General features: G+C 37.1%; 1 protein-coding gene across 6 annotated transcripts in view; it reads left to right on the top strand.

Moving 5' to 3' along the window:
- Positions 1–25,858, top strand: part of Fmr1 (synaptic functional regulator FMR1) — a 143,363-nt gene that overhangs the window by 26,034 nt on the left and 91,471 nt on the right. For 5 of the 6 annotated variants that reach the window (XM_083115483.1, XM_083115482.1, XM_083115481.1 and 2 more), the window contains exons 3-5: positions 4,052–4,205; positions 21,251–21,414; positions 23,454–23,547. In XM_083115483.1, coding sequence (XP_082971609.1) covers positions 4,052–4,205; positions 21,251–21,414; positions 23,454–23,547 — 412 coding nt within the window. The remainder of the gene's footprint in view (positions 1–4,051; positions 4,206–21,250; positions 21,415–23,453; positions 23,548–25,858) is intronic. The other variant, XM_083115480.1, reaches the window with a different exon arrangement.

Here is a 25,858-nt window from a genome sequence, read left to right as displayed (position 1 = left end):
AATGTATCAAAAAATTCTAATTCAACTCAATTAAACTGCATATATTATTTTAAGTATTACATTTGAATGGCTTATTGCAGAAAGGGACCTGAGTCACTTTTGCACAATTCTGAGAAAAACAATGAAAAATCGTATAATATTAATAGTGTAAGAAAGAAATGTGCCGTTGTTGGCTCAAATATTCAACATAATGAATAGTTAATTTTGCAACCCTCAATGCACCCCCCTGCAGTATGCTGCTAGACACAGTGGAGATGAAAAAATTAACTCCGATACCTCAAAAATGTGACTCAGGTCCCTTTCTGCAATAAGCCATTCATTTAAGGAGGGGAGTTTAGACTCCTCATTTCGCATACTCAGACTCGAAATACGCAAGTTGCAGGATATACTAATCTATGAAAAATTAAGAATTTCAAACTCAAATTTAACTAATCAACTTCAAGATGTCTTGTAGTAATCTTCCCGGCTGTTAGATAAATTGTTCTGCTAAGGACACTAACAAAGTAAATGGATTGAGAGAATTCTATTTTATTTTTCACAAAACTTTATCTTCCTTCCTCAATTAAAATAAGAGATAAACTGTGAAAAACTTACCTCAGGGTATTAATAAATATGTATAAATTCAATGAGATTACGTATGTAAATATTCAATTGGATTTTAGGGGCCTCCCCAGTGGCGCAATGGTAGCGTTGTCGCCTTGTAATCAAGGGGTCCCGGGTTGGATACCCGGTGGAAGCACTTTAAACTGTAGGTCCAATCCCAATTAACTTTACTGTGCATAAAATGGACTTAACACCAATTCAATCAATGGGATTTGGTTTAATAAAAGATGCAATTTTTCACGTATAATTAGAAAAATTCACACAGAATTTCAGTAAAGCATCCACCCTGTCACTCATCCTCACCTTCGCGATTAGATAAAAATAGTGGCAGAAAAGTGAAGTATATTAAACCAAATCAAACAATCAAGAATACCAAAAAGTTCTTGATGCTAAATAATACAAACTGACATCGTGACCGTATTCTCCTGTTCTTGTTTCCTGGGGCGATAAACCTGCAACCCACTCCTGAAGTCAAACCCACTATTCCTAAACACCCCATTTAATTGATTGATGTGGTGTTTTAAGTCCTCTTTATGCACAGTAAGGCTAATCGGGACTGGACATACAGTTTAAAGTGGGATTGTGACGATGCCACTGTGCCATCGGGGAGACACACTAACACCCCCTTTCAGATAACATAGAAGTCCACATATAAATTCTCCCAAATACTTAAGCTACCACTGCCTATGATAACCCTACGACATTTCTGATTTAAATCCCTATACCTTGAACACTGGTGATGGAACCTGAAACCAAGTTCTGAAAAATCAGTTGGTACAAGGCTTACTCCCAAATCGAATTTTATACCGCCATTGTGTAAACTATGCAAGCAGAATACCTTGTTTGTTCAGGAACAAAAAAAAATATTAGCCATTTCAGCACTAACTGATCTTCAATCACCATATGGATTGTGTCACTTCTAAAGCCATAAAAAATACTGCTATGAGCCATTACATTATGACCACCTACCTAACTAATACTGTGTAGGAACACTTTTAGCTCACAGAACAGCGGCCACTTGGCAAGGCATAGATTCAACGAGGTGGCGGAAGATATCCTGGCGGTATCTCATGCCACAAGCGCAACAGCAGATCCTCTAGTTGGCATACAGTGTGGGGCGGTGGTGATGTAGCATGAACCTGCTTTTCCAAGTCAAACCACAGATGTTCAATGGGGTTCATATTGGAGCTAATTGGGGGCACTGTACTAATTTGGAGTATAGTGAAATTTTGCATTTTTCAGGCATTATTGCTGAAGATATTCAAGAGGAAAGGAAAAAATGATATGAAGGACACCAAACCTGACTGTCTTAACTTCCTTCCTGTGTCTTGTTTCCTTGAAACACCCTATATTTATCGCTAAAAATATGATTCAAGTAAATTGAAGGTGGACACATGTATCATGTAATCGACCATTACAGTAGGGTACCTTTACCAAAGTTAATGTAAATTTTTAAAATACATGGCTAAAATTAAAAGTTTGAAAAATTTAAGATTATTTGCAATTAATGCTGTCAATAGAAGTTCGCCTATTGCATTTATTGATTGAACTGGGATGAAATTAATCACGAACATACTTATTTTTATTTATATAAATGGAGATATCATATTTTAACGGCAACCCGGCAGTGTGGTCTGGCGCAGTGTCTTGTTGGAAGTGGCCGTCATCATCAGGGAACACTGTTGACATGAACGGATGGACTTGGGTTCCCAGTAACGTTCAGATACTGGAGAGCCATCAGGGATTGGTGTATTGGAATAATGGACTCCAGTTTGTCCCATGAAAACATTGCCCAGACCATCACACCTCCTCCACCGGCCTGTCTCTGCCCAACCATGCAATCACGTGCCGTAGCCTTCGATGAAAATCGGCATAAACACGTTCGGCCATCGATGTGATGAACCAGGAATCTGGATTCATCGGACTAGGCGACCATTTTCCAATCATCCATAGTCTAGTGTCGATGATTTTTTGCCCACCTCATACGCTGCTTTAGGTGAAGTGCAGTCAGCATTGGGGTATGACTGGGTCTTCGACTCCACAGTCTCATGCGCAGAGGTGTTTGAATTCCGACCCTTATACATTCAAATGTTCAGCCTCCAAGAGACTTATGAGAGAAGCTGTGTGCATCCGAGATAGAGTTCGGAGCATGCGGCCATGTGAAGCAATAGGCCGAGATGGAGTTCGGAGGCTGAGGCCAAGTTGGTGTTTGGAGGCTGAGGCCGAGTTGGAGTTGCAGGTCGGAGGCTGAGGCCATGTGAGGCCAGAAGTGGATCTTGAGCTTGGAGGCTGAGGCTGCGTGAGGCCGGAGGCAGACCTTAAGCTTAGAGGCAGAGTTGAGTTGCAGATCGGAGGCTGAGTCCAGAAGTGGACCTTGAGCTTGTAGACTGAGTTGGAGTTGCAGGTCGGAGGCTGAGGCCATGTGAGGCCAGAAGTGGACCTTGAGCGTGGAGGCTGAGGCTGAGTTGGAGTTGCAGATCGGAGGCTGATGCCAGAAGTGGACCTTGAACATGGAGGCTGAGGCTGAGTTGGAGTTGCAGATTGGAGGCTGAGGCCAGAAGTAGACCTTGAGATTGGAGGCTAGGCCATGTGAGGCCAATCTTGAGCATGGAGGCTGAGGCCCTGTGAGGTCGGAGTCAAATGGCCATTTCTGGCTGCAGCATAGTCAAAGATGTCCTCTACCATGCAGCCTTGTTGTTCTTGGTTAGTGATTGTGGCACCTATTTTGCACACACTTTTCACCCACCGTGAGTTAACAGTTCCATATAATAACTGGACTTCTGATGTGGTCTCATAATCTTATCTCCGTGTCTAGCTGGATACATGTAGCGTTCAGGTCAGTTGTTGAGAGGCGGCGTACCACTTCTGGAAGTTTTCATTTGCTACATTGCATCCTGCTTCAAAGCCATGAGACCATTTCACCATAAACTTCCACCAGTTCCCTGTGCATCTGGGAAAACTAATAATTTTTTACCCACAAATATGTAATTACAGCCCTCACTTACACCACCCTTGGCCAATTATCCAAATGTGCAGGCAATTTAAACTGCCACCAAACAGCTACTTCTGGTCAGAATGGGCCACACCTACTTCCAAGGTAATATAAATGATATCAGTACACACACATATTCTTTATTACAACCAAACTGAAATTTATGATCACCCCTCATATTTGTTACGAAACAAATTCTACAGGGAGGCTGGTTTAAACTAAATGAATGTGTTTTTGTGTTTTTTGGCAAACAACACTGCTGTTTGCCGATTAAAATCATTTTTGGCTTCAATGATATAGATGAGAAAGCTGTGAAATGTCAGTAGGTATGACTTGCAAATTATACAAAATATATTGCTAAATAATAAACTAAAGTAATGTTTAAAAATATTTTGACTTTTTTATTGCAGCTTGTTTGCATGTTGTGTAATAATTATCCTTTTTTATTCATTTCAGTTGGCAGCCAGAATCAAAATTCCCATTTTCACAAGTGCGGCTTCCACCGAAAGAAGGCTCGTTGAAACTGGACTTCGCTGAAAATCAGGAAATTGAGGTTTATTCTCGAGCAAATGAACAAGAGGCATGCGGTTGGTGGAAGGCTGTCATTAAGGTAGGGGTAATGTCTGCTTCCTTCTAGGTGTATTGTTACGTAGTATAAAAATACAAAAAGAAAGAAAAAATAACACTTGGTTTTACAAATCTAGATTTTCCAGGAAGGAAAGTTCACAGTACTCAAAATTGTTAAATATTTTATGCAAGGTATGAATGCTATATTTTTCCTTTGTTAATTTTATTTAGGAATTGGCATAGTGAAAGTTGTCCTGCCCTCAGCCTTCTTACTAGTTTCAGATTTCCTTATTTTGCCTGGATTTCTAGGCACAATGAAGTTCACTATAAAGGCACACAATGCGTATTAAAGGTTAGTAGTAATATTGTGAAAAATGAAAGCCTAAAATTCATAATCCCTCATCCATAACTTATTATTCCATGACATTAACTGTACTTCGTAATGTAGCTGATAGATTGTATTTTTTTTTTTCAATATTGAGAACATGCATGCTTTTCAAAATATCCTTCCCGAAAATATTACATGTAATGGTATTATTTTGAAATATAGGCTGTATTTAAACTGACACAACTGAGTTGACTAAGTTACCCCAACATTTCTGCATTGATTATGGATGCTGTAAACGCGGTTTAAGTATTACCTATGTGAAATTTCGAGTTTCCACATTGCATAATTTGATAGTTATTTGTGATTAATTTTGAAGCCTCACTGCCTTCATTCACTAAGGGTACGGCATCTGGAGTGGAGATGGTAGCATGCCACTTCTTCGTTAGTTACTTGCATTTTTTTCCATTTGGTGGCGCTAGTGTGTTTTTCCTGGCTTACATCATCTGCTGTGCTTTCTGCTTTCCGTTGTCAGGTGGAGTTGCTGGGTGGTGGTTGTCTGCTGCGTTGTGTTGCTCGGTGTGATGCAGTTCCTGTTCTTCTCGTGAATTGAGGGGGTCAAGTGGGGACACTGCATCTTTTCTTTTCATAGTCTGGTATTTTTTTAGAGGGTGTGCCTGTCTATTGTCCAGGTTCAGCACTGGTTTCTGTTGGATGATGCCATGGGTTTCCTTGATGGTATTTTCTATGATAGAGCCGTTTTGGGCGAAGTATGGATGTGGAGGAGATGGTATGGTTTGTGGTGTGGAGTTGTGAAATGCCTGATCCTGGTGTCTTTTTTTGGCATCCTTTATGTGTTCATCAATCCATTCTTGAATGGTGCAGATGGTTCTGCCGATGTTGTGGCATAGGCAAGTGGCCTTGCAGACACCGGGGAATGCAAATTTGGGTAGGTAGTATCTCTTGAAGTTGGGTAGGGCTCTTCCGATTTGGGATACAGGTTTGTGTGCCAGTCTGATGTTGAAGGTTTTGAGGACCTTGGATAATTACCTGCTTGGTGGGGTGGTAAGGAAAAGCGATTCATTTTGGTTTGGATTATCTCAGTCTGTCTGGGCTTCTGCTTTTGCACAACACATAGATAGCTGGCACTTGGTGTAACAGTTGCGTAGTCCAATTTAATGATGCTGTGTGTGGCTTTGCTGTGTGTGACAGCTCTTCTGTAGAAGTTCATCCATACTCCAGCTTTCTGTTTTGTGGATGGTTGGATTTCGCGGGAACTAACCAGGAAGTGACATGCTACCATCTCTGCTCCAGACACCGTACCCTTAGTGAATGAAGGCAGTGAACCTTCAAAATTAATCTGAAATAACTATCAATGTGTAAACTATAAATTTCACGTAGGTAATTTCTGCATTGATTTGAATGAAAGAGTTGACAAGTAGCACTGACCTGGATCTAACTGGCAACAAGACCAGTCACTTTTTGACATAGAAATGCAATGTGTTCAGCATAAAAGTACACAATCAACTAACAATTAATTTATTTAATAATTATTACTTAAAGTGAGGGGCGTATCACAAGTTAAAGTTACTTTAGGTTGACTCTGAACTGGTCTCAGTTGCTACAGTTGGTGAAACGTGGCAGGCATAAATTGTTGTCTGCAAGTCCTGGCATTACATTCCCTTGCAGCAAGTTTACGATGCATAGAACAACATTCGTTCAGAGTACTTTCTAAAAGAGTGTGGCCACCAGGTTGTAACGTGCAAGTTCGCCGAGAGCTTTTCTTTAGTTTAATTGCGGCTGGACCTCATTGTTACAATATTTACCTTAAGGCCGGGATCTATTTTATAAGCACCTCGGTAAACGTCACAAAAATCAAACGGGTGGAGGTTAATGTTGCGTTGTTCGCAACGCCTCAAGTTACTATGAACTTCAGTATCCTTTGTTTTCAGGATTGCAAACAATTATAGAGGGGGGGGGGGTTAGTAAATGGTCGACAAAATACAAATTTTACCAAAGAAGGATTCGTAAGATCGGGTAATGTAATAACATAAATAGTACAACTATTCAGTTTCCAAAAATGCGTTACGCACCGTAACCCAAACTAGCTTATGACACTCCAATATCACTACTACTACTTTTGCTATTCTACAAATATCACTAACTACGATACCTGATGTATTCTTGCGTACATGCGTCTTAACCGCATGGAGAAATTGGGAAGGTGACTAGCGTTAATTATGTCAAGAAATAGGCAATTGTCCAATTTTAACAATTTTTAATAACAATGCAACTTTTTTTTTTTGGCGTTGAACAATCAACAATAAATTTGAGGTTAACCCCTTCCTTTGTAACAGCATAAACCAGGTTACGTCAATAATTACATTAATCAATTCAATATTTGTTTTCCAGTAGCATACCGTAAAATATAAGTCAAGTACAAAGTTATGCCTCTTTTTTTTTTAAATACGCATAAAATCGGAACACCTACACAATTTGTGCAATAAGAATTTTCACCGCATTTGTCAATTAAATGCCTATGTTATTTAACACACACAATGTTAATCAATTGTTCAACAAGACGATTTCACTAAGAACAACGCCTCGATTCAATGTGCAAAGAAACTTACAATTTTATTCAACTCCCGTTTCTATCCAAGCTTAACCTTCTCGAAATTACCTTGTTTAATCAAAAAAAACGTTTCTTATCATTTAATAACAATAACCACCAATTATGATTACTATAGATTCATAAAACTGTATACATTCACATTTGAAATGACGGCGCAAAGAATTTACAAAAATCTTTTGTACGAGGAAGAATGTTTCTCCCTAGATGCTCATTCCCTAACAACATAATTTATTGCCTTGTGCAATTCGACAATAACTTAATCAAATCTTATTATAAAGAACAAGAAAGTGCAAAAAAGGGGGGGGGGCTAAATGACGATTTGTCGCGATTACCTCAAGTACTGATTTGCGACGTACTTTACAAATGCCAAGTAAAGGCTTTTCTTAGCAAAAGGGAAATGTGGGGGAGCGTTTGCCAATCATCAAACAGTAAGCAGTTTTGCACTCGCGTGTTTCATATTATCATTTTTAACTTTTTGTCCACACGTTTAAACTGGGAGACGTATATCACGGTATCGTGATGAACCATTACTTTTACGATGAGCGGTATTCAGATTAGTAATTTAGTGAGCTTTTACCAACTCGATTAACGAAAGATTTATTTTGCAACATGACGCACTTTCGTAAGCTATTCACACAATTCGTAGTCAAATAAGAAAATCAGGTTTTTTCCGTCGCACTACTATTCACCACAAAAATACATCAAAATCCACTTTTGCCTACCTTGTTTTAATAGTGGCAACTTCTCGGTCCTGGAAAATGGGACACAAATTCCTTCAATTAATGGCAGTCAAATCCACATTGATGAGTGCACGTCTCGGCTGGAATTCCGAAGTAGTACGTGTTCAACGATATCCAATACGACTTCCAATAGCATTTTGTCAAACGGCCTTTTTTCAAACACACGCGCCCATTTCACCAACTAGGTACCATATTTACAAAGTAATACTTGCAAATTTTACAACAAAGTTTATCGAATTAGACTTAACGAAGCTCGGCAATTTCATCGCGTATTACGATTTACAAGTCAGACAATCAAAGTTCAAACTTCGTTACCGACGACGACATTCCGCAGATTAGACTAGAAAGTTGTTGGTGGTACCAAACGGAATACACGACTAAAATGCTCTCCACGCACATGTCTGCACACTTTCACTTCCGTTGAACCAGGGGGCGTGATTTTACGATTGATAACTTGCAAGTGACTAGTAGAGCCATCTGTCGTGAATCGTATGAACTAAATAATAAGCGATTGTACATTGCGTATTTGAGCGTAGCCATTTCCAACCAAAAAGTTGGAAGTTGTAAGATTTATGTGAAATAACTTGCCATAAATCGTTACAAATTCTCCCCCCACTGGCAATAAGAAAACGATTCGCGCGTGAGCATCTTTACAATTTGGGAACCTCATACAGTTAGTATCCACAAACACATATGTTGCATTTAAATATCCAATTAGAGAATTATTTACAACAAATATAAGAAAATTATAACATGATATATAAATAAATATAGATAAAACTTAGGTAATTATCAACAAATATGAATATTCGAACACAAATAATATACATGATAAAAAACTAATGGCGTATGCACAAAAAAAAAAAACCAACAAGGAATTACAATTCCAAAAAGACTAGATGGAAAAAATTTGACATGTATTATATTACCCTGTGCATAAGCATAAAAAGCACACAGTGACATTATAAGAATACATATATATATATATACAAATAATATGATGTTGGTTCTGAAAAAGACAAGGCGTAAAATATACATTGGTTAAATACATCCAGTATAGAATCATACTATTGTATTTGTAGTTGCATACACGAAGACCAGAAGAATGATGCAAAATGAGTAGTAATCCGTACGTTGTCCCAAAATATGCCTGGATCGATTTGTGGTAAAACAATTTTGTTAGACGAATGTTTCCTCCGAAAAATACATGAAAAGAAAAAAATAACCCTAAATTAAAAGAATGAAAAGAAGAAGATATAGGATAGAAGGAGGAAAGATTGATTTGAAAAAAGGGACATTTACGGAATGAGCATCTTTACAAATGTACTAAGGTCATGATTAAACATATATGCGAAAAACAAGTGAATTTAATTTTAAAGCCTAGTAAACAGATAACAAACAATTAAATCATCAATTGTAAGATGCCGTTTTATGAAAATTGATTTTATGCAAATGGTAATTGTAAACCATATTATAACATGACATATTAAAGGCATAGATTATTAAAATAAATTACATATATACATTATATAATAAATACCCGGATTTCATTATAAGAAAATCCTTAGGAAATCTATACACTAGTATGGTCCAACAGAGCATTAAATATGACAAAAAAAAATTATCTGTAGAATGAAACATTTAACAACTAGAACACTCCTACATACATCCTTCAAAACCTAAGTTGTATATATTGTATGTACAGTCAGTACTCATAAATATGTCAAGGTTGCGTACGCATTCTGGAAAGTCTTAGTCGACAAGTATTTACTTGTGTCCAGCTTTACGGCAGAATGAACAAATTAATGGTGGTTGAGGTCTAGTTAATGATGGTGGAGTATTTTGAACAAACAGTGAAGCTATGGGAACTTTGAGAGTCATATCTGGAGAAGCAGGTGGATCACGAATATAGTAGTGCTTAATATGAGAAATATGAACCTTTCTTACAAAGACTTGAGTATCAGGATCAACTAATAAGACAGTTACAGGACCCAAAAATTTAAAGATTTTTGTAGGACCCGACCAACGTTCCTGTAATTTGGCGGAAACCTTTTGGAGAGCATTACTCTGAGGAAAGGTTCGAAAAAGAACCAAATCGCCAACTTTGAATGTAGATGCCTGTCGGTTAGGATCGTACTTCGTCTTACGAGTATGCCATGCTTTCTGTAAATGGTGGTACGCTTGTGCCCAACAATGTGCACGTTCGGAAGAAGGAGGACCCGCTAATTCTGAGTCACTTTGGAGCTCCCAATGAAAATTCATCGGTCCGTCAATGTCGCGGCCGAATATTATTTGAGAAGGAGAAGTCTGAATACTATCATGAACCGCAGTATTAAATGCAAAAGCAATGGCCTGAAGATGAATATCCCATTTTGTGTGATCCTCAGAATGGTAGCTGATAAGTGATGCCTTAAGGTTGCGAATAAAACGTTCAGCTAAAGATGGATTTGGGTAATAGGCACTTGTGTATATATGCTTGACCTGCGACTCAAACAGAAAATTATTTAAAAGACGAGATCTAAAGTAGGAAGCATTATCAGAAACTAGTTCACAGGGTGCACCAAATGTAAGAAACAAGGAACGAAGTTTTTCAACCACTTGAATAGATGTGGCAGAACGAATTGGGTACAATGAAACCCATTTGGAAAATGCATCCACTACTACCAAGATAAAATTATTTCCCCTGGAAGAACGAACTAAAGGTCCAACAAGGTCTATATATAGGCGACGCCAAGGGTGTCGAATAACTTCTGAAGACAAAAAGCCCGGAGGCTTACGAATTGCCAATTTAGCTTTTTGACAAACATCACAAGTGCGAATATATTGCTTAATGTCCTGTCGACATGTAGGCCACCAATATATAGAATTTATCTTCTTGGTACATTTATTGACGCCCAGGTGTGAACCACCACAAGGTGTGTCGTGATAATAGCGACATATTAAATGCTGTAAAGACTGAGGAACAACCACCAATGAAGAATTTGTACGAGGCGGTTGCCACACCAAAAGATCTTGGTATAAGGCGTAATATTTATCCTGCCTACCTGATTTAAGTGTTTGAATAATGGAAGATAACTGGGTGTCTTTTTGTTGCAAATCAATAATATCAGTTTTGCTAAAAGGAATAATTTGAAGTTTTGGAGCTACACAAGCCAAAGAAGTTATAGGTAGTTGAGCTGATTGGAATTCTTCTGGACAAAACATACGGGAGAGGCAATCAGCAACGGGATTGAGACGGGAAGGAATGTGTTCCACAAGGTAAGAAAAGCGGGACAAATATAACAACCATCGACCGAATTTTCCATATTGTTCCGGGTGGCGAAGAAGCCAAGATAAGGCCTGGTTGTCGGTTTGTAGTGTGAAGGGCTTTGCCGTTAGGTATGTTTCAAATTTCTTTAGACCAAAAACAATGGCGCAACATTCAGCCTCATAAATTGACTGGCGCCGTTCCAAATCAGTACGCTTACGAGAAGCGAAAGCAATGGGACGCAAGGAACCATCAGGCTCTCGTTGATTGAGGGTAGCCCCAAGTGCCAAACTAGAAGCATCACACTGTAATACAAATTCACGGGAGAAATCGGGCAATGCCAACACAGTATGATCCAAGAACACCTGTTTTAGCTTGTCAAATTGAATTTGATCATCATGTGTCCAAACAAAAGTGGTCCCTTTTTTCTTTTTATCAGTCAGAAAACTGGTAATGTCTGCATATGAAGGTATGAATTTTGCGTAATACGCCAATAATCCCAGGATACGTTGAAGAGCTTTCAAGTTCTTAGGGGGGGGGAGGTCTTGAATCGCAGAAATACGTTCAGGGTCCAAAACAAGCTGGCCCTCACGCAGAATATATCCAAGGTATTTAACTTCTGTCTGCAACCATTTGGATTTGGACGGGTTTACTGTTAGACCCGCTTCACGTAAGGCTTGTAAAACCAATCTAAGATGCTGAAGATGAGTATTTTCGTCAGGGCTGTAAATTAGCAAATCATCAGCATAATTTATTAAGAACTTGTATTTGAATTTGCCCAAAATCTTATCTAAAGCCCGTGTTAACAGCTGTGTGCCCAAATTTATTCCAAAAGGAACTCTAGTGTAACGATATTGTCCAAAGGAGGTAACAAAAGATGTTAGATTTTTGCTTGGTTCATCCAAACGAATCTGATGAAAACTTTTACATAAATCAAGGCATGAAAAAACCCTCGCAGATTGTAAGTGCTGAAAAATTAACTCAATCTTAGGCTGGGGAAAATTGTCATAAGCTATTAAACGATTTAATTGCTTATAAGAGCAAACTAGGCGGTGTCCCCCATCCTTCTTATCCACCAGAAAACATGGCGATGCATAAGCACTTGAACATTCTTCAATAATGTTTTGTGATAAAAGATCAGCAATTTGAGCACGTAATATGGCTGTTTGCGCAGGATTCAACTGAAAAGGTTTTGTACGGAATGGTACATCAGTTATAATAGGAATGGAAACTGGGTCCAATTTACATTCTCCAACACGTTCTGTAACCACATCCTGAAATTCCTTTAACAATAAATGAACAACTTCAGGTGTAGTGACAAGAGAAGACTCCAAAGGGGGTGAAGGTGGAATATTTGTAAGCTCCTTTTCTTGATGTTTCCCAGTAAAGGAAATAGGTTCCCGAAAAAAGGGAAAAGTAAGAGTCGAGGTTGCAAAAGAAATACTAGCATGTGAATGGGATAAAAAGTCAGCACCCATAATAACTGGAAACGGAAGGGCATCCGAAATCCAAAAATACCATTTCCAAGATAAGGTATTGATTTTAACAGAGAGACAAACACGAGAAGTCAGGTTTAATGGTTTACTATCCACAGTATGAAGCGTTTTGGTAGTATCTTGGAGAATAGTGGGACGAACCTGAAGAGTGGATAAAAAGCCACTAGCAATTAAAGAAACAGAACTGCCCGAATCGAGGAGTACACGGGAAGGAGTAGAATTTATCAAAGCTTGTATCACTGGAACCGACTTTTCATTTATATGAAACGGATGATCCAAATGGATAATGTCGGAACTTAAATGGCAGTGAGGAAGTGATGTTATATCAGGTAAAGAAGAAAACGAAACTTGAGGCGATTGATGGGTGTTCTTCAATTCTGAAGAAAGGGAAGAAGATTGTACATCCGAAGATTTTATTACCGGTATATCAGAAGGTGAAACGTCAATGTCTGACTGGTAAGTAGATTGGGATGTTTCTTCGTCCTTTGCAAGGCCTGTCATTGCGGCTGAATATAATTCACTATAGGAACGTAGTTCCATCGACCAAATTTCTCTCGCCATCTGCATAAACTCCTGAACCGATCTGGGACGTTGATACCCGACCAAATGAAGACGGGTCGACGATTGTAGGCCCATAGTAATAGAATATAATAAACTGTCCTCTGACCAATCAATCGGTAAAATATGAAAGGCTTCATAAACGTTACGCAGATAAGAAGAAAGAAATTCTTTTGGATGTTGACCACGTAACAGATATTTGTCAATTAATACTCTCACAGAAGTAGGGGGGACCAATCTATGCCAAATAAGCCGAAGAAACATAGGCCATGGAAATTTTTCCAATAAGGCCTCATACCAGATTTCCCTAAATGGTCCCAAAGTTTTTGCAAACGCAATAAAGAGTAAGGATTCAATATCCAAAAGCTGTAAGTTAAGAGTTCTATGGATAATAAGCATAAATTGAAAAAGTAGTTCAGGATTGGAACCATCGGTAGAAGGTAAGTGCTGCAATAAATCCATTGCAGTGTTATAACGAATGTGGTTGGTGAGAAAACTTTCATTTGGAGGTAATATTAATTCATTACTATTATGAATGGGAGGTGGATTAATAAATGGAGTAGGAGGAATCATAACATAATGTGTAGAAGGCGGGTAATTACACTGTTGTACATTGTTTAGAAGAGACATGTTAAAGAGTCTATAAGGATACTATAATTTAGCAATTCAGCCAAAAGAAAATAATGAGAAAAAAAGGGCGATGAATAACACGTTACAAAATTTCTTTGGTAAGAACTCTATCACAAAATCCTCAGAACTGTAACTGTTCTCTTTTTTCTTTTGAAAAAAGGAATAAATAATTGACAAGTTTCAAAAAAAAAATTTATAATGTCTGTCCCCAAAAAATTTTCCAACCATTTGCTCTGCTGCCAGAATTTTGTAACGTGCAAGTTCGCCGAGAGCTTTTCTTTAGTTTAATTGCGGCTGGACCTCATTGTTACAATATTTACCTTAAGGCCGGGATCTATTTTATAAGCACCTCGGTAAACGTCACAAAAATCAAACGGGTGGAGGTTAATGTTGCGTTGTTCGCAACGCCTCAAGTTACTATGAACTTCAGTATCCTTTGTTTTCAGGATTGCAAACAATTATAGAGGGGGGGGTTAGTAAATGGTCGACAAAATACAAATTTTACCAAAGAAGGATTCGTAAGATCGGTTAATGTAATAACATAAATAGTACAACTATTCAGTTTCCAAAAATGCGTTACGCACCGTAACCCAAACTAGCTTATGACACTCCAATATCACTACTACTACTTTTGCTATTCTACAAATATCACTAACTACGATACCTGATGTATTCTTGCGTACATGCGTCTTAACCGCATGGAGAAATTGGGAAGGTGACTAGCGTTAATTATGTCAAGAAATAGGCAATTGTCCAATTTTAACAATTTTTAATAACAATGCAACTTTTTTTTTTTGGCGTTGAACAATCAACAATAAATTTGAGGTTAACCCCTTCCTTTGTAACAGCATAAACCAGGTTACGTCAATAATTACATTAATCAATTCAATATTTGTTTTCCAGTAGCATACCGTAAAATATAAGTCAAGTACAAAGTTATGCCTCTTTTTTTTTTAAATACGCATAAAATCGGAACACCTACACAATTTGTGCAATAAGAATTTTCACCGCATTTGTCAATTAAATGCCTATGTTATTTAACACACACAATGTTAATCAATTGTTCAACAAGACGATTTCACTAAGAACAACGCCTCGATTCAATGTGCAAAGAAACTTACAATTTTATTCAACTCCCGTTTCTATCCAAGCTTAACCTTCTCGAAATTACCTTGTTTAATAAAAAAAAAAACGTTTCTTATCATTTAATAACAATAACCACCAATTATGATTACTATAGATTCATAAAACTGTATACATTCGCATTTTGAAATGACGGCGCAAAGAATTTACAAAAATCTTTTGTACGAGGAAGAATGTTTCTCCCTAGATGCTCATTCCCTAACAACATAATTTATTGCCTTGTGCAATTCGACAATAACTTAATCAAATCTTATTATAAAGAACAAGAAAGTGCAAAAAGGGGGGGGGGGGCTAAATGACGATTTGTCGCGATTACCTCAAGTACTGATTTGCGACGTACTTTACAAATGCCAAGTAAAGGCTTTTCTTAGCAAAAGGGAAATGTGGGGGAGCGTTTGCCAATCATCAAACAGTAAGCAGTTTTGCACTCGCGTGTTTCATATTATCATTTTTAACTTTTTGTCCACACGTTTAAACTGGGAGACGTATATCACGGTATCGTGATGAACCATTACTTTTACGATGAGCGGTATTCAGATTAGTAATTTAGTGAGCTTTTACCAACTCGATTAACGAAAGATTTATTTTGCAACATGACGCACTTTCGTAAGCTATTCACACAATTCGTAGTCAAATAAGAAAATCAGGTTTTTTCCGTCGCACTACTATTCACCACAAAAATACATCAAAATCCACTTTTGCCTACCTTGTTTTAATAGTGGCAACTTCTCGGTCCTGGAAAATGGGACACAAATTCCTTCAATTAATGGCAGTCAAATCCACATTGATGAGTGCACGTCTCGGCTGGAATTCCGAAGTAGTACGTGTTCAACGATATCCAATACGACTTCCAATAGCATTTTGTCAAACGGCCTTTTTTCAAACACACGCGCCCATTTCACCAACTAGGTACCATATTTACAAAGTAATACTTGCAAATTTTACAACAAAGTTTATCGAATTAGACTTAACGAAGCTCGGCAATTTCATCGCGTATTACGATTTACAAGTCAGACAATCAAAGTTCAAACTTCGTTACCGACGACGACATTCCGCAGATTAGACTAGAAAGTTGTTGGTGGTACCAAACGGAATACACGACTAAAATGCTCTCCACGCACATGTCTGCACACTTTCACTTCCGTTGAACCAGGGGGCGTGATTTTACGATTGATAACTTGCAAGTGACTAGTAGAGCCATCTGTCGTGAATCGTATGAACTAAATAATAAGCGATTGTACATTGCGTATTTGAGCGTAGCCATTTCCAACCAAAAAGTTGGAAGTTGTAAGATTTATGTGAAATAACTTGCCATAAATCGTTACAAGGTCTCCAAACCTAATTTGCATTTGAGTTTTAAGTCCACTTTATGCACAGAAAGCTAATGAGGATTAGCCTGTAGTTTAAAGTGGGATCCGAACCACTATGTGCTTCCAATGGGCATTGAACCTGGGACCCCTCGATTACAAGGTGATGATGCTACCACTGTACCTTCTGGGAGACCCCATATGCTCTTTTATGGTAGAAGATCAGTGTTCAGTCATAACTAGGGCTGAGATGATAGCACTTTAATAGATTCGCGTAGTGATGCTGAGAAAGTTGTTCATAATATTGATTCATATTTCTGGGTGAATCAGTTATAAGCTGGGATCACAGTTTTCAACACAATATTGATGCAAAATTAAATTGAAACCTCATGTTTTGCCTAACTTCCAGGATACTTGGACCACTCAACAGTGTTGCGTGGCTTTTGTTTGGATGCTACCAAAGACCAAAACTCTGGAAAAGTATCAGCATATATATATATATATATATATATATATATATATATATATATATATATATATATATATATATATATATATATATATATATATATATATATATAAAAATCAAAGAAGGTAAAAGGAAACACTCACCGGACAGTAGAAAAAATCAAAATTTTCGCTAATTTCATAGCATCATCGGTGTGAGAAGAAATAGACGGAACCGGGGAAATTTCATAATCAAAAAATCGTAGCAACACTGATTAAATAGAATATGCAACTTTCAAGGCACACAGAATCAAATTTTCTGTATTAATCACCATGGTATACGTTTAGGCTGAATGTTCTGTATTTTCTGTTGTTGGCCCATGCCTTTTCATCTGGTTGACCTGCTCTGTGGCTTAGTTGTAATGCCGTCACCTGGTAATCAAGGGGTCCTTGATTTAATACCTGGGAGAAGCAGATAGTTGTTCAGACCCCACTTTATTTAAAACCAACATTGAAGTTTGTTTTTATTCTACTTTATGCTCAGATAGGCTACTTGCATCTGCGCCTACAGTTTATAGCATGATTCGAATCACTGTGCAATAGGCCTACATAGGCTGGTCCAAATAATTATAGCAAAAATTGAAGTAGCTCTAAACATTTCTCTGTGCACCTTATTTTTGTTCTCTAGTACTGACTGACTTGTGTGCAAAATTTTAAATTGATTGAGGCATGTTTGGAGGTTGCCCCATTTTACACATTTTTCTTTCCTCTCAGGATAGATACTCAAACTATTGTGGAAAAAATGGAAGTAATGCAAAACAATTTCCACATGACATTTTTGTCGTCTAGTGCCAACTTACCTGTGTGTGAAATTTTTACTTAATTGATGGATTCTTGGAGCTTGGACTATTATAAATGTATTTAGTTTTTGTGGATTGATTGTCATTGTATACTGTGAGATCTTCGCAAGATAAATGCATCCGATGTGTAGAAAGTTATAGCAAGAGATGGTAAATAATTGGCCACATGGTCTTGATGTCCTTAAACCAAGGGATGATTATAAAGGAGTTTTGGTCCTCTGTCTTTTGTTTCTTGGAAGAAGTGCAATTGAGTCGTTTTGAGCTCCTGGTGCAGCTCACTAATTGGAATTCAAGCCCCCTTGAGTTATATCCCATTTCTGACTTATACAAATCTGATTCTGGCTACCACGACTTACGGAGCATTTTGTAGATATCGAACACCTGGTTCTGCTTGCTTTGTTTTTATGATCTAAAGGCATGGAAATAAAGGAGAAAATGTCAGATTTACAATGTCCGAAAATCTTCCATCCCAGCACAACGTCTGCAGATCATAGATGAAGTGGCCAATCTGAAGTTGTGAACCTTGTGACAGAAAGGACCTCTTAATTCTTTGATATATTCATGGAGGAAGCTAAAAGAAAATGTGAAACCTTACTGCAAAAACATCCAAAAGAGTGAATGGACGATCTATTTTTCAATTACAGTAACTTCATCATAGGATCTCACAAATAAAATAGTGAATGACTCAGCAGAACGAGACTTTGGCCTAATCCAAAAGTATAATGAAACTGGTACAAGATGAAGAACAAGTTCCTAATTCCATCAAAAGCAAATTTAATGTCATAGGTTACTAAATGTGCAGCTCTTAGATAAGCGATACATGCAACTTAATTAGATAATAAGTGTAAATTGAGGCGACCCCTAAAAAGTGTTTGTTTGAAGTAAAATTTGGAGTGTTTTTAGTTCCATGTCAAGGAATAAAAATATCCTCGTGGAGAATGGAAACTCGTATATCTAGATTTGTGGACCATCCTAATGCCTCCAGCTGAGATATAACCTCTTGATTACAGCATTATCACTGCCATGGGAGAGGCATGGATTATATGTGTGGACATGGATATAATCATGAACTACATTAATATGAACCAGTTGTTGGTTGCAATGTCATAATACACGTTGGCATGCAAATGGCCCAGTGTGGCCAGTTCATTGCAACAATTAATTGATGTTATTGTGTATGTGTACAATTTAGCTAAAGGTAAAGCATATTTTGCACCATTTCTCCTATCGGTATTCTGAACATTTACCTGGTGTGCTGCAACAATTCTTATTTATTGTACAAGACATATTTTTAAAGTAAGTATCGTTTTGAAATTCCGCCGCTGCAGCACTGCGGTCGGTGTCCCGTGCATGCGCAATGTGTACCTACATCTGTTGGCAAGCCACAGACACCATTGCGGCAACAATCGATTGTGTATACATTTGCTTTTGCGTATTTAAAATGCCTCCGCTGATTGAGAATCCCGCAGACTGTGAAATACGAGCTGTTATTCGTTTCCTTAGTGCTAAAGATGTGAAAGCAGTTGAAATTCACTGTCAGATTTGTGAAGTGTACGGACAAAACATTATGAGTGATGGAATGGTACGCAAATGGGTAAGAGCTTTCAAAGATGGCCGAAAGGATGTTCATGATGAGGAACGGAGTGGGCGACCCTCAGTGATCACTGTCGATTTGGTGCAGAAAGTCGACGAAAAAGTGAAAGAGAACAGACGCTTCACGATTTCTTCGTTATCAGAGGAGTTCCCTGAAGTTTCAAGAAGTGTTATCTACGAAATTGTTACCGAACGCTTAAACTATCGAAAATTGTGCTCACGGCCGTGTTGCAGTGGCTGTCAACTCAGGCAACAAACTTCTATGACGATGGAATACAAAAGCTTGTTGTTTGATATGATAAGTGCCTTAATATTGGTGGCAATTATGTGGAAAAGTAGATAGAAGTGTGGTCTTTCATGTAACAATAAAATTGTTCTCAAAAAGTTTACTTGTTTTTTGTACATATCAAAACGGTAATTACTAAAAAAAATACGCCTCGTATATACAAGAGCTGTTCAGAAACCAAACTCTTTTTGTAAAGTTTGTACATAAATTCATTGAAGAGAACTGACAGTAGTGGTGCCTAGCGAAGTCCCCGTTTCAAAGCTGCTGTTAACCACAGTAATGCAGTAGATTGCATTGAGTGCTTGTGGTGAATTTCAGTTACCCTGCCATGAAGGAACGGGAAAAGCACTGAGTATGTGTGAAATTGCAGAAAACATTGAACATTGGTGTATGACTCTGATGTGGAAACTAAGGTCCAATCATCACAGTGTGTCGGAAAATCCTCACCATGGCACAAAATAGCACGAATGAGTACATACATCTCGTGTTAAAGTGGTGTTGATGGTGTTCTTTGTGCCGCATGGTTCCACAGTGAATGCAGCATTCTACATTGCCATGTAACGATTACAAGAGAGGGTGTGGTGCAATAGGCCACATATATGGCAGACAATGATTTTATCAGTGTGCATGTAAATGGTCTAATAGGAAATTGAGGAGACAAGAATTTGTGTTTGACTTGTCATGTATCAGTGGCATATTTTCCATGTTATATTTACCAGTGGTAAACCAACTTCTCTCCCAAAGCTGCATTTTCATATATTTTTAACTGTGGTATGTAGAAGGAAATTATTCATTATATAATATTTAAAATTATTAAAACAATCTTTTAAAACTGAATGCAAATGAACAGTGTGAGCAACTTCGTCAGTTAGTCTTTGGTATAGCTTGTTGCTTTTTGCCTGTGTTCACGGAAGGGAGGGGTCCAGATGCATTGCTGTCAACTCCCAAGTTAACCACTAAGGATGTGCAGTACTTCAAATGATTTTAAGAACCCCTTTGGTTTGGTAGCAAGGGGTGATAGTAGTTCAGAGATACCTTTTTCATTGTACTTGTCCTTGTAGTTGGGCCTTCCCGATGGTGCAGTGGTACTTCATTGCCTTTTTCAATACCCGGTGGAGGCACATAGTGGTTCAGATACCACTTTAGATTGTAGGTCCAGTCCTGATTAGCCTTAAAACACCAAATCAATCAATCAATCAATTGTACTTGTGGTTGTATAGTGGAGCGGAATATGAAAAATGACTGTGCATTTCATTATTGAGAATATGGATAGACAATTTAGTCAGATATTACTGAAAACTCACTATTCCAGAACAAGTGGAATCATGAATAGAACAATTCAGTTTCATCAATTGAAAGTAATGTGATGTAAAGAAAGCTTTGTATTTACCCGTTTCCAGGATTACAGTTACAAACTAACTTGTTTCATAATTGAAAAGGACAGATACTAGCAGCTATAATCTGCTAAAAGCCAAATTCTTACCCATTTTAATAAAAATGTTCAAAAATTTTAATTTTTTCTCCGTCGTTTCTCTTGGGGCGCAGCTCTCTGTAGCCCCACCACTACATGTTTACATTGCCATTAGTTTTTCTACTGACACTAACTATCATGCACATGTCGAGTAAGACAAGATAAATTATTCTCGTAATGCGGGTCAAATTTACAGCATACGTCATGTCTTTCATGTGTTTAATAATTTCTGTAATTGTCTTCGTAGCTTCTGTTCTTTCGTCATGCCTTTCATGTGTTTAATAATTTCTGCATTTGTCTTTGTAGCTTCTGTTCTTTTTTATCTGCTTTTTATATACTTTGTTTTTTTCCAGATGATCAAGGGAGATTTCCACGTTGTAGAATATTTAGGTTGGGAAAATACCTACACAGAGATAGTAGCAAGTGAAAGACTAAGGCCAAAAAATCCAAACTCACCTATCGATAAGTGCACCTACTATAAGTTCGAGATTGAAGTACCTGAAGAACTGCGGGAATAGTAAGTATTGTAGTGTAATACAATATTTGTTGTCTACAGTGATTTTGCATTTTTTAGTGGCCTAGTTGAAATAACGTAAAATGTGGACAAATTTTATAGCATTTTGATCTATTGTGATCATGAAGATGAAATGCATAATGCAGCTAAATATATAATCCAGGATTGTAAAACTGAGGTTCACTTTCTTTCCTTTAGGTGAAAAATCTGTACTTTTAATAGAATGTTATAGGCAAGGGTAGACAAACCTGAAAATAATTCAGGCACCAACCTCTTTTTATCAGAAGTCTCCATTTTTCTTTTGCAAATACATGATACGAAAACCATGAATCCAATGAAGATAAAGCTACACATTTTGAAATGTTACCCTAAAACATTAAATTTATTAATTAACGTAAGACTGGATTAGAAGTAAGTAATTATTGCACTGGAGTGGCCTTCAACTGGTAATGGCATAAAAATAACTATGGCCAACTCTACCATATCTCTGCAGATTTTAAAAGTCTGCTACCAATAGTGAAAAAATTATTCTAATTTAGTAATATACATGATGCAGAAAACACACAAACATGAAAAAAGACATACTGTATTTGTTATTTTTTTAAAAATATAAGGAAATTTCCGTAAATGAACACAAAATATTTAAAAACATTTTTTTAGAACTAAAATTGAAAATTCGGGTGCCAGGTGAAAATTTTCAGCTACCATGGAGACCAGGTACCCTGTATTTATCTATTCCCTAGTTATAAGGATGTTCAAAATATGTGTTTCATGAAATTGTATGCAGGTTCTTGTTCACACAGATGTCTATACACCAATCTGCCACTTTTTAATAGACATCCCTCCACAGCACACAGCAGCCAAATAACCATTTGTCTTGGGAGAAGATTTTTTTGGGGACTAAAATGTAAATGTTATTGTTTTTCAATGTTGTGGAGCTTGAGCTCACTCTAGCCATGGCCAGAACGTGGTCAGATGTTACACAAAAGCCATTTTTCATCACATCACAATGTGATCAAGAAGTGGGTAGTTTTCATTGCACAAAACCAGCACAAAGCTGATTTTGTAATTTTCATTCGCTTCGTGCAGTAGCCAATTGTCAAGCTTTTGTTCATTTTCCAGTTTGATGCCTATGTTGAATAATTGTTGAATAATTAACATCCAGTAGCTGACTTGGGCAACTGCTATCACAACACCTGTAACCCCCTTGAGGGTGGTAAGATGGCATTTGTCCCAGTAATGCACAACATTATTTATCACATTTCTTCAAAACTAATTAAGGGTTTTTTTTTTCATTAGGATACACACAAAGGTCCAATATCAAACAATTCACATAGTACTAGTATTCTTTATAGATAGCTTTTTTAAAAAATAATTTTTTCAGTGTAAAATGTGTGCTGAGAAGCATTCAGATTTTTTAGGGAATCACAACGAAACACTTGCCTTTGATGTCATGTGGAAACCTGTCCACATATTTGAAAATAATCTTTAAAAAAAAAATTTTTTTAAAAGAAAAATTTAATTTTTTGGAAAATGTTGGAATTTGGACATATCCTGCCAGGCCCCTACTAGCTACACCCACAGAAAATAGTTGGTTCCCATAGCACAAATTTTCAGTACTTACCCTTGCATTATAAGAAAGGGGTAGTAAATGAAAAGTTGAACGGTAATTTTAAAAAGTGAACAGATTCGATCTGAAAAGCTTTGTTCCGGAAATTTGGTTGTTGCATTAGCCCTATAGACCAGTGGCTCTATGGATGTGCACCTCAGCCTCGTGTCTAAAAGTGTATTTACTCTTGCCTGTTTTTGCGTACATAATATGCTAAATATGTTGGCAACCCAAGTTATGGCCTTGCAACCAATATTTTTCAAATATAACTCAATGCATTTATTGTATAGATATTGTGGCATGGTAGACTCGTTAATATGCTTAATTGGCTCCCAGGTGGGGCTAAACCTAATTACTTCAAATTCTCAAATTGGTTGAAAAATACATGCATTCCCTAATTTGCATTGTAACATATATTTTTCTTGTTTTTCAGTGCCAAAATGGATAACGCTCACAAAGAATTCCAAAAAGCAATTGGTGCAGCTATTTGTAGGTACATACCAGATCGAGGAGTACTTAGTATTATTGTAAGTATTTTTCAAATATTAACTTTTGTACAATGACTAAAATATAATTTCACTTAATTTTATGAAAGAAATATTTAGTTATTACATTTGCTAAAACCTATGAGAAAACTCCCATGAAATTGGATATAAAATCCAAGGTGATGTTATGTTTGTCTTGTTACAAACTTAGTCAAACAATAAACAGAGCTGTGAATCATCTTTCGCTTTGCGACTCAAGTCAATATTATTTTGTTTTTTTCTGTGGCAGGCTTCAGGACACTTCATATTTCAGTATTACTATAACTAGTTGAAATAGAAAATGAACTAAAAAATGTGTGTAGTGAGTTGTCACCTCAGCAGCCAGGCATGTTTAGAGCTGTACACATAATGTTGCCACCGATGGTCTCAGGTTATGTTTGAGTCTTGGCATGGATGTTTTGCGTGCATTCTTTCATCGGTCATCCTCATTTTTGCAGTTAGCCTAAACCAAACATTGCTGAACTGTCCGTGTTATGGAGCTACTTCCCTCATTGAAGATAGTCAAGCTACCAAGGCTGGATTGAATTTTTATGATATAGGAATGAAGACCATCAGATCATACAATAATTAAGTCACATGATACTTTTATTTGCAGACTTCACATAAGTTTCAGATATACTGAGAAATCAGTTCAGATTTGTTTTATTCTCTCATATAGCCAGACAGGTAGATTCAGTTAATTTATCTTGATTTGAGCTACTATTTTGTAGGTCTACAAACCCATTTTTATCTTTATAGCCTCTTATATAGTAATTAAATTTTGATATTTGACACAGAAAGTCATATATGGCCAGCACATAAGGGACCTTTCTTTTTAGGTTTGTCAATTAGAATCGTAACATTTGAATATTTTTTTGCTACGCAAGTTATCATACAATGTCAAGGTTTATTTGCATGTGAGACTGAGAATGATTCTGGTGTTTTGGATGATTGTTTTAAATATTGAAATTCTGTTCATTCTTGAAGTATTACCCAGGCTGTCCACATCCTATAATGGGTGTGGAATTAGCATAAAGACTCTTTTTGCAACGTTGCAGAAGTTTTCCCTCATGATCACTGGCAACAACTGCAACGTACAGCCAACTATTCATGAGCCACTGAATATATCATCGTGAGGTAACTTGCTGTCATCGGTTTTGTTACTTGGGATTTCAGGATTTCTTGTATAGATTTGCCATACACTGATAGTGTTGATTATGATTGGTTCTTTTTGTACACATCTTTTAGCTGTATTGGTTAGAATTTCATATTGTTCCCCCTGGATTATTCTAATCAGGATCCAGTAGATAATGAGGTCAGGTTGATGTGATATTAGGTAACTAATATTGGATGGTTATCTTTTTATTACTTTGTTGGAGTGTAGGAAGCAGCACTTAGAATTTGGCGGGATTTCAAAACTTAATGATTAATTTCATTCCACAATGAAAACTTGATTTTTAAAATATAATAGTGGTTGGCTTGGGGAAAAAATGTTCCATGTATACATGTAATCTTCAGGGTAATTCAAATTACCCTAATGTCTACCTATCTGTATTAACAGAAATCTGTAAAATCTGAATCAAGTTAAAATATTGTCGGCTCGACCCTACTGTAAGATTTTTTTCTTTCTTTCTAACATGCTTTCAATGTATTATGTGATGTTGATGTGAATGCTCTGAATGCAATGATTGTACATGGCGATACATGACTTTACACCAGACCTTCTCAATGAATGCTGAGGTAGATTTTTAAAAGTAACTGTATGTAGTGCAACCTTGATTATACACTTTTCGTAGCCTATAACTTGCAAAACGAAAAAGTGTAAAACCTGTAAAAATTGTGGGAACACATCGCTCTATCATGAATAGGAAGGTAAAATGCTATGCAAAAATATGTACAATCAGGGTTCCACTGTATACATTTTAAGGTAGTGATGTAATGTGATCATAAAAAATTTGGTTTGATATGTTTATGGGAAGTGGGAACTACTAATGATAGTTTTTTGTTATATTATTGATTTTAATTTCTTCTAAATTCACAAGCTTTTTATTTTGTGTGTGTGTGTGTGTGTGTTAGTTTTAGGCCTGAGTTGATACTACTACTTTGAACCAGTAACCTTATTTATGATGATATTGTTACCAGCACTGGTGCTTGAACATCATAACAAATACATACACAGTATGTAACCGATTATTTTGAGGACTGATTATTTCTTCCGAGAAGAAGGAGGATAGAGAGATTAACACCCCTCAGGCAAAATGAACTGTCCTTACTATGCAAAGACAAAGGGACAAAGGAAAACGCGGTGAAGTTT

This window comes from Lepisma saccharinum, chromosome 30 (assembly GCF_977018435.1).
Source record: "Lepisma saccharinum chromosome 30, izLepSacc3.1, whole genome shotgun sequence".
Taxonomy (NCBI): domain Eukaryota; kingdom Metazoa; phylum Arthropoda; class Insecta; order Zygentoma; family Lepismatidae; genus Lepisma; species Lepisma saccharinum.
This window is presented reverse-complemented; position numbering and strand designations above follow the sequence as displayed.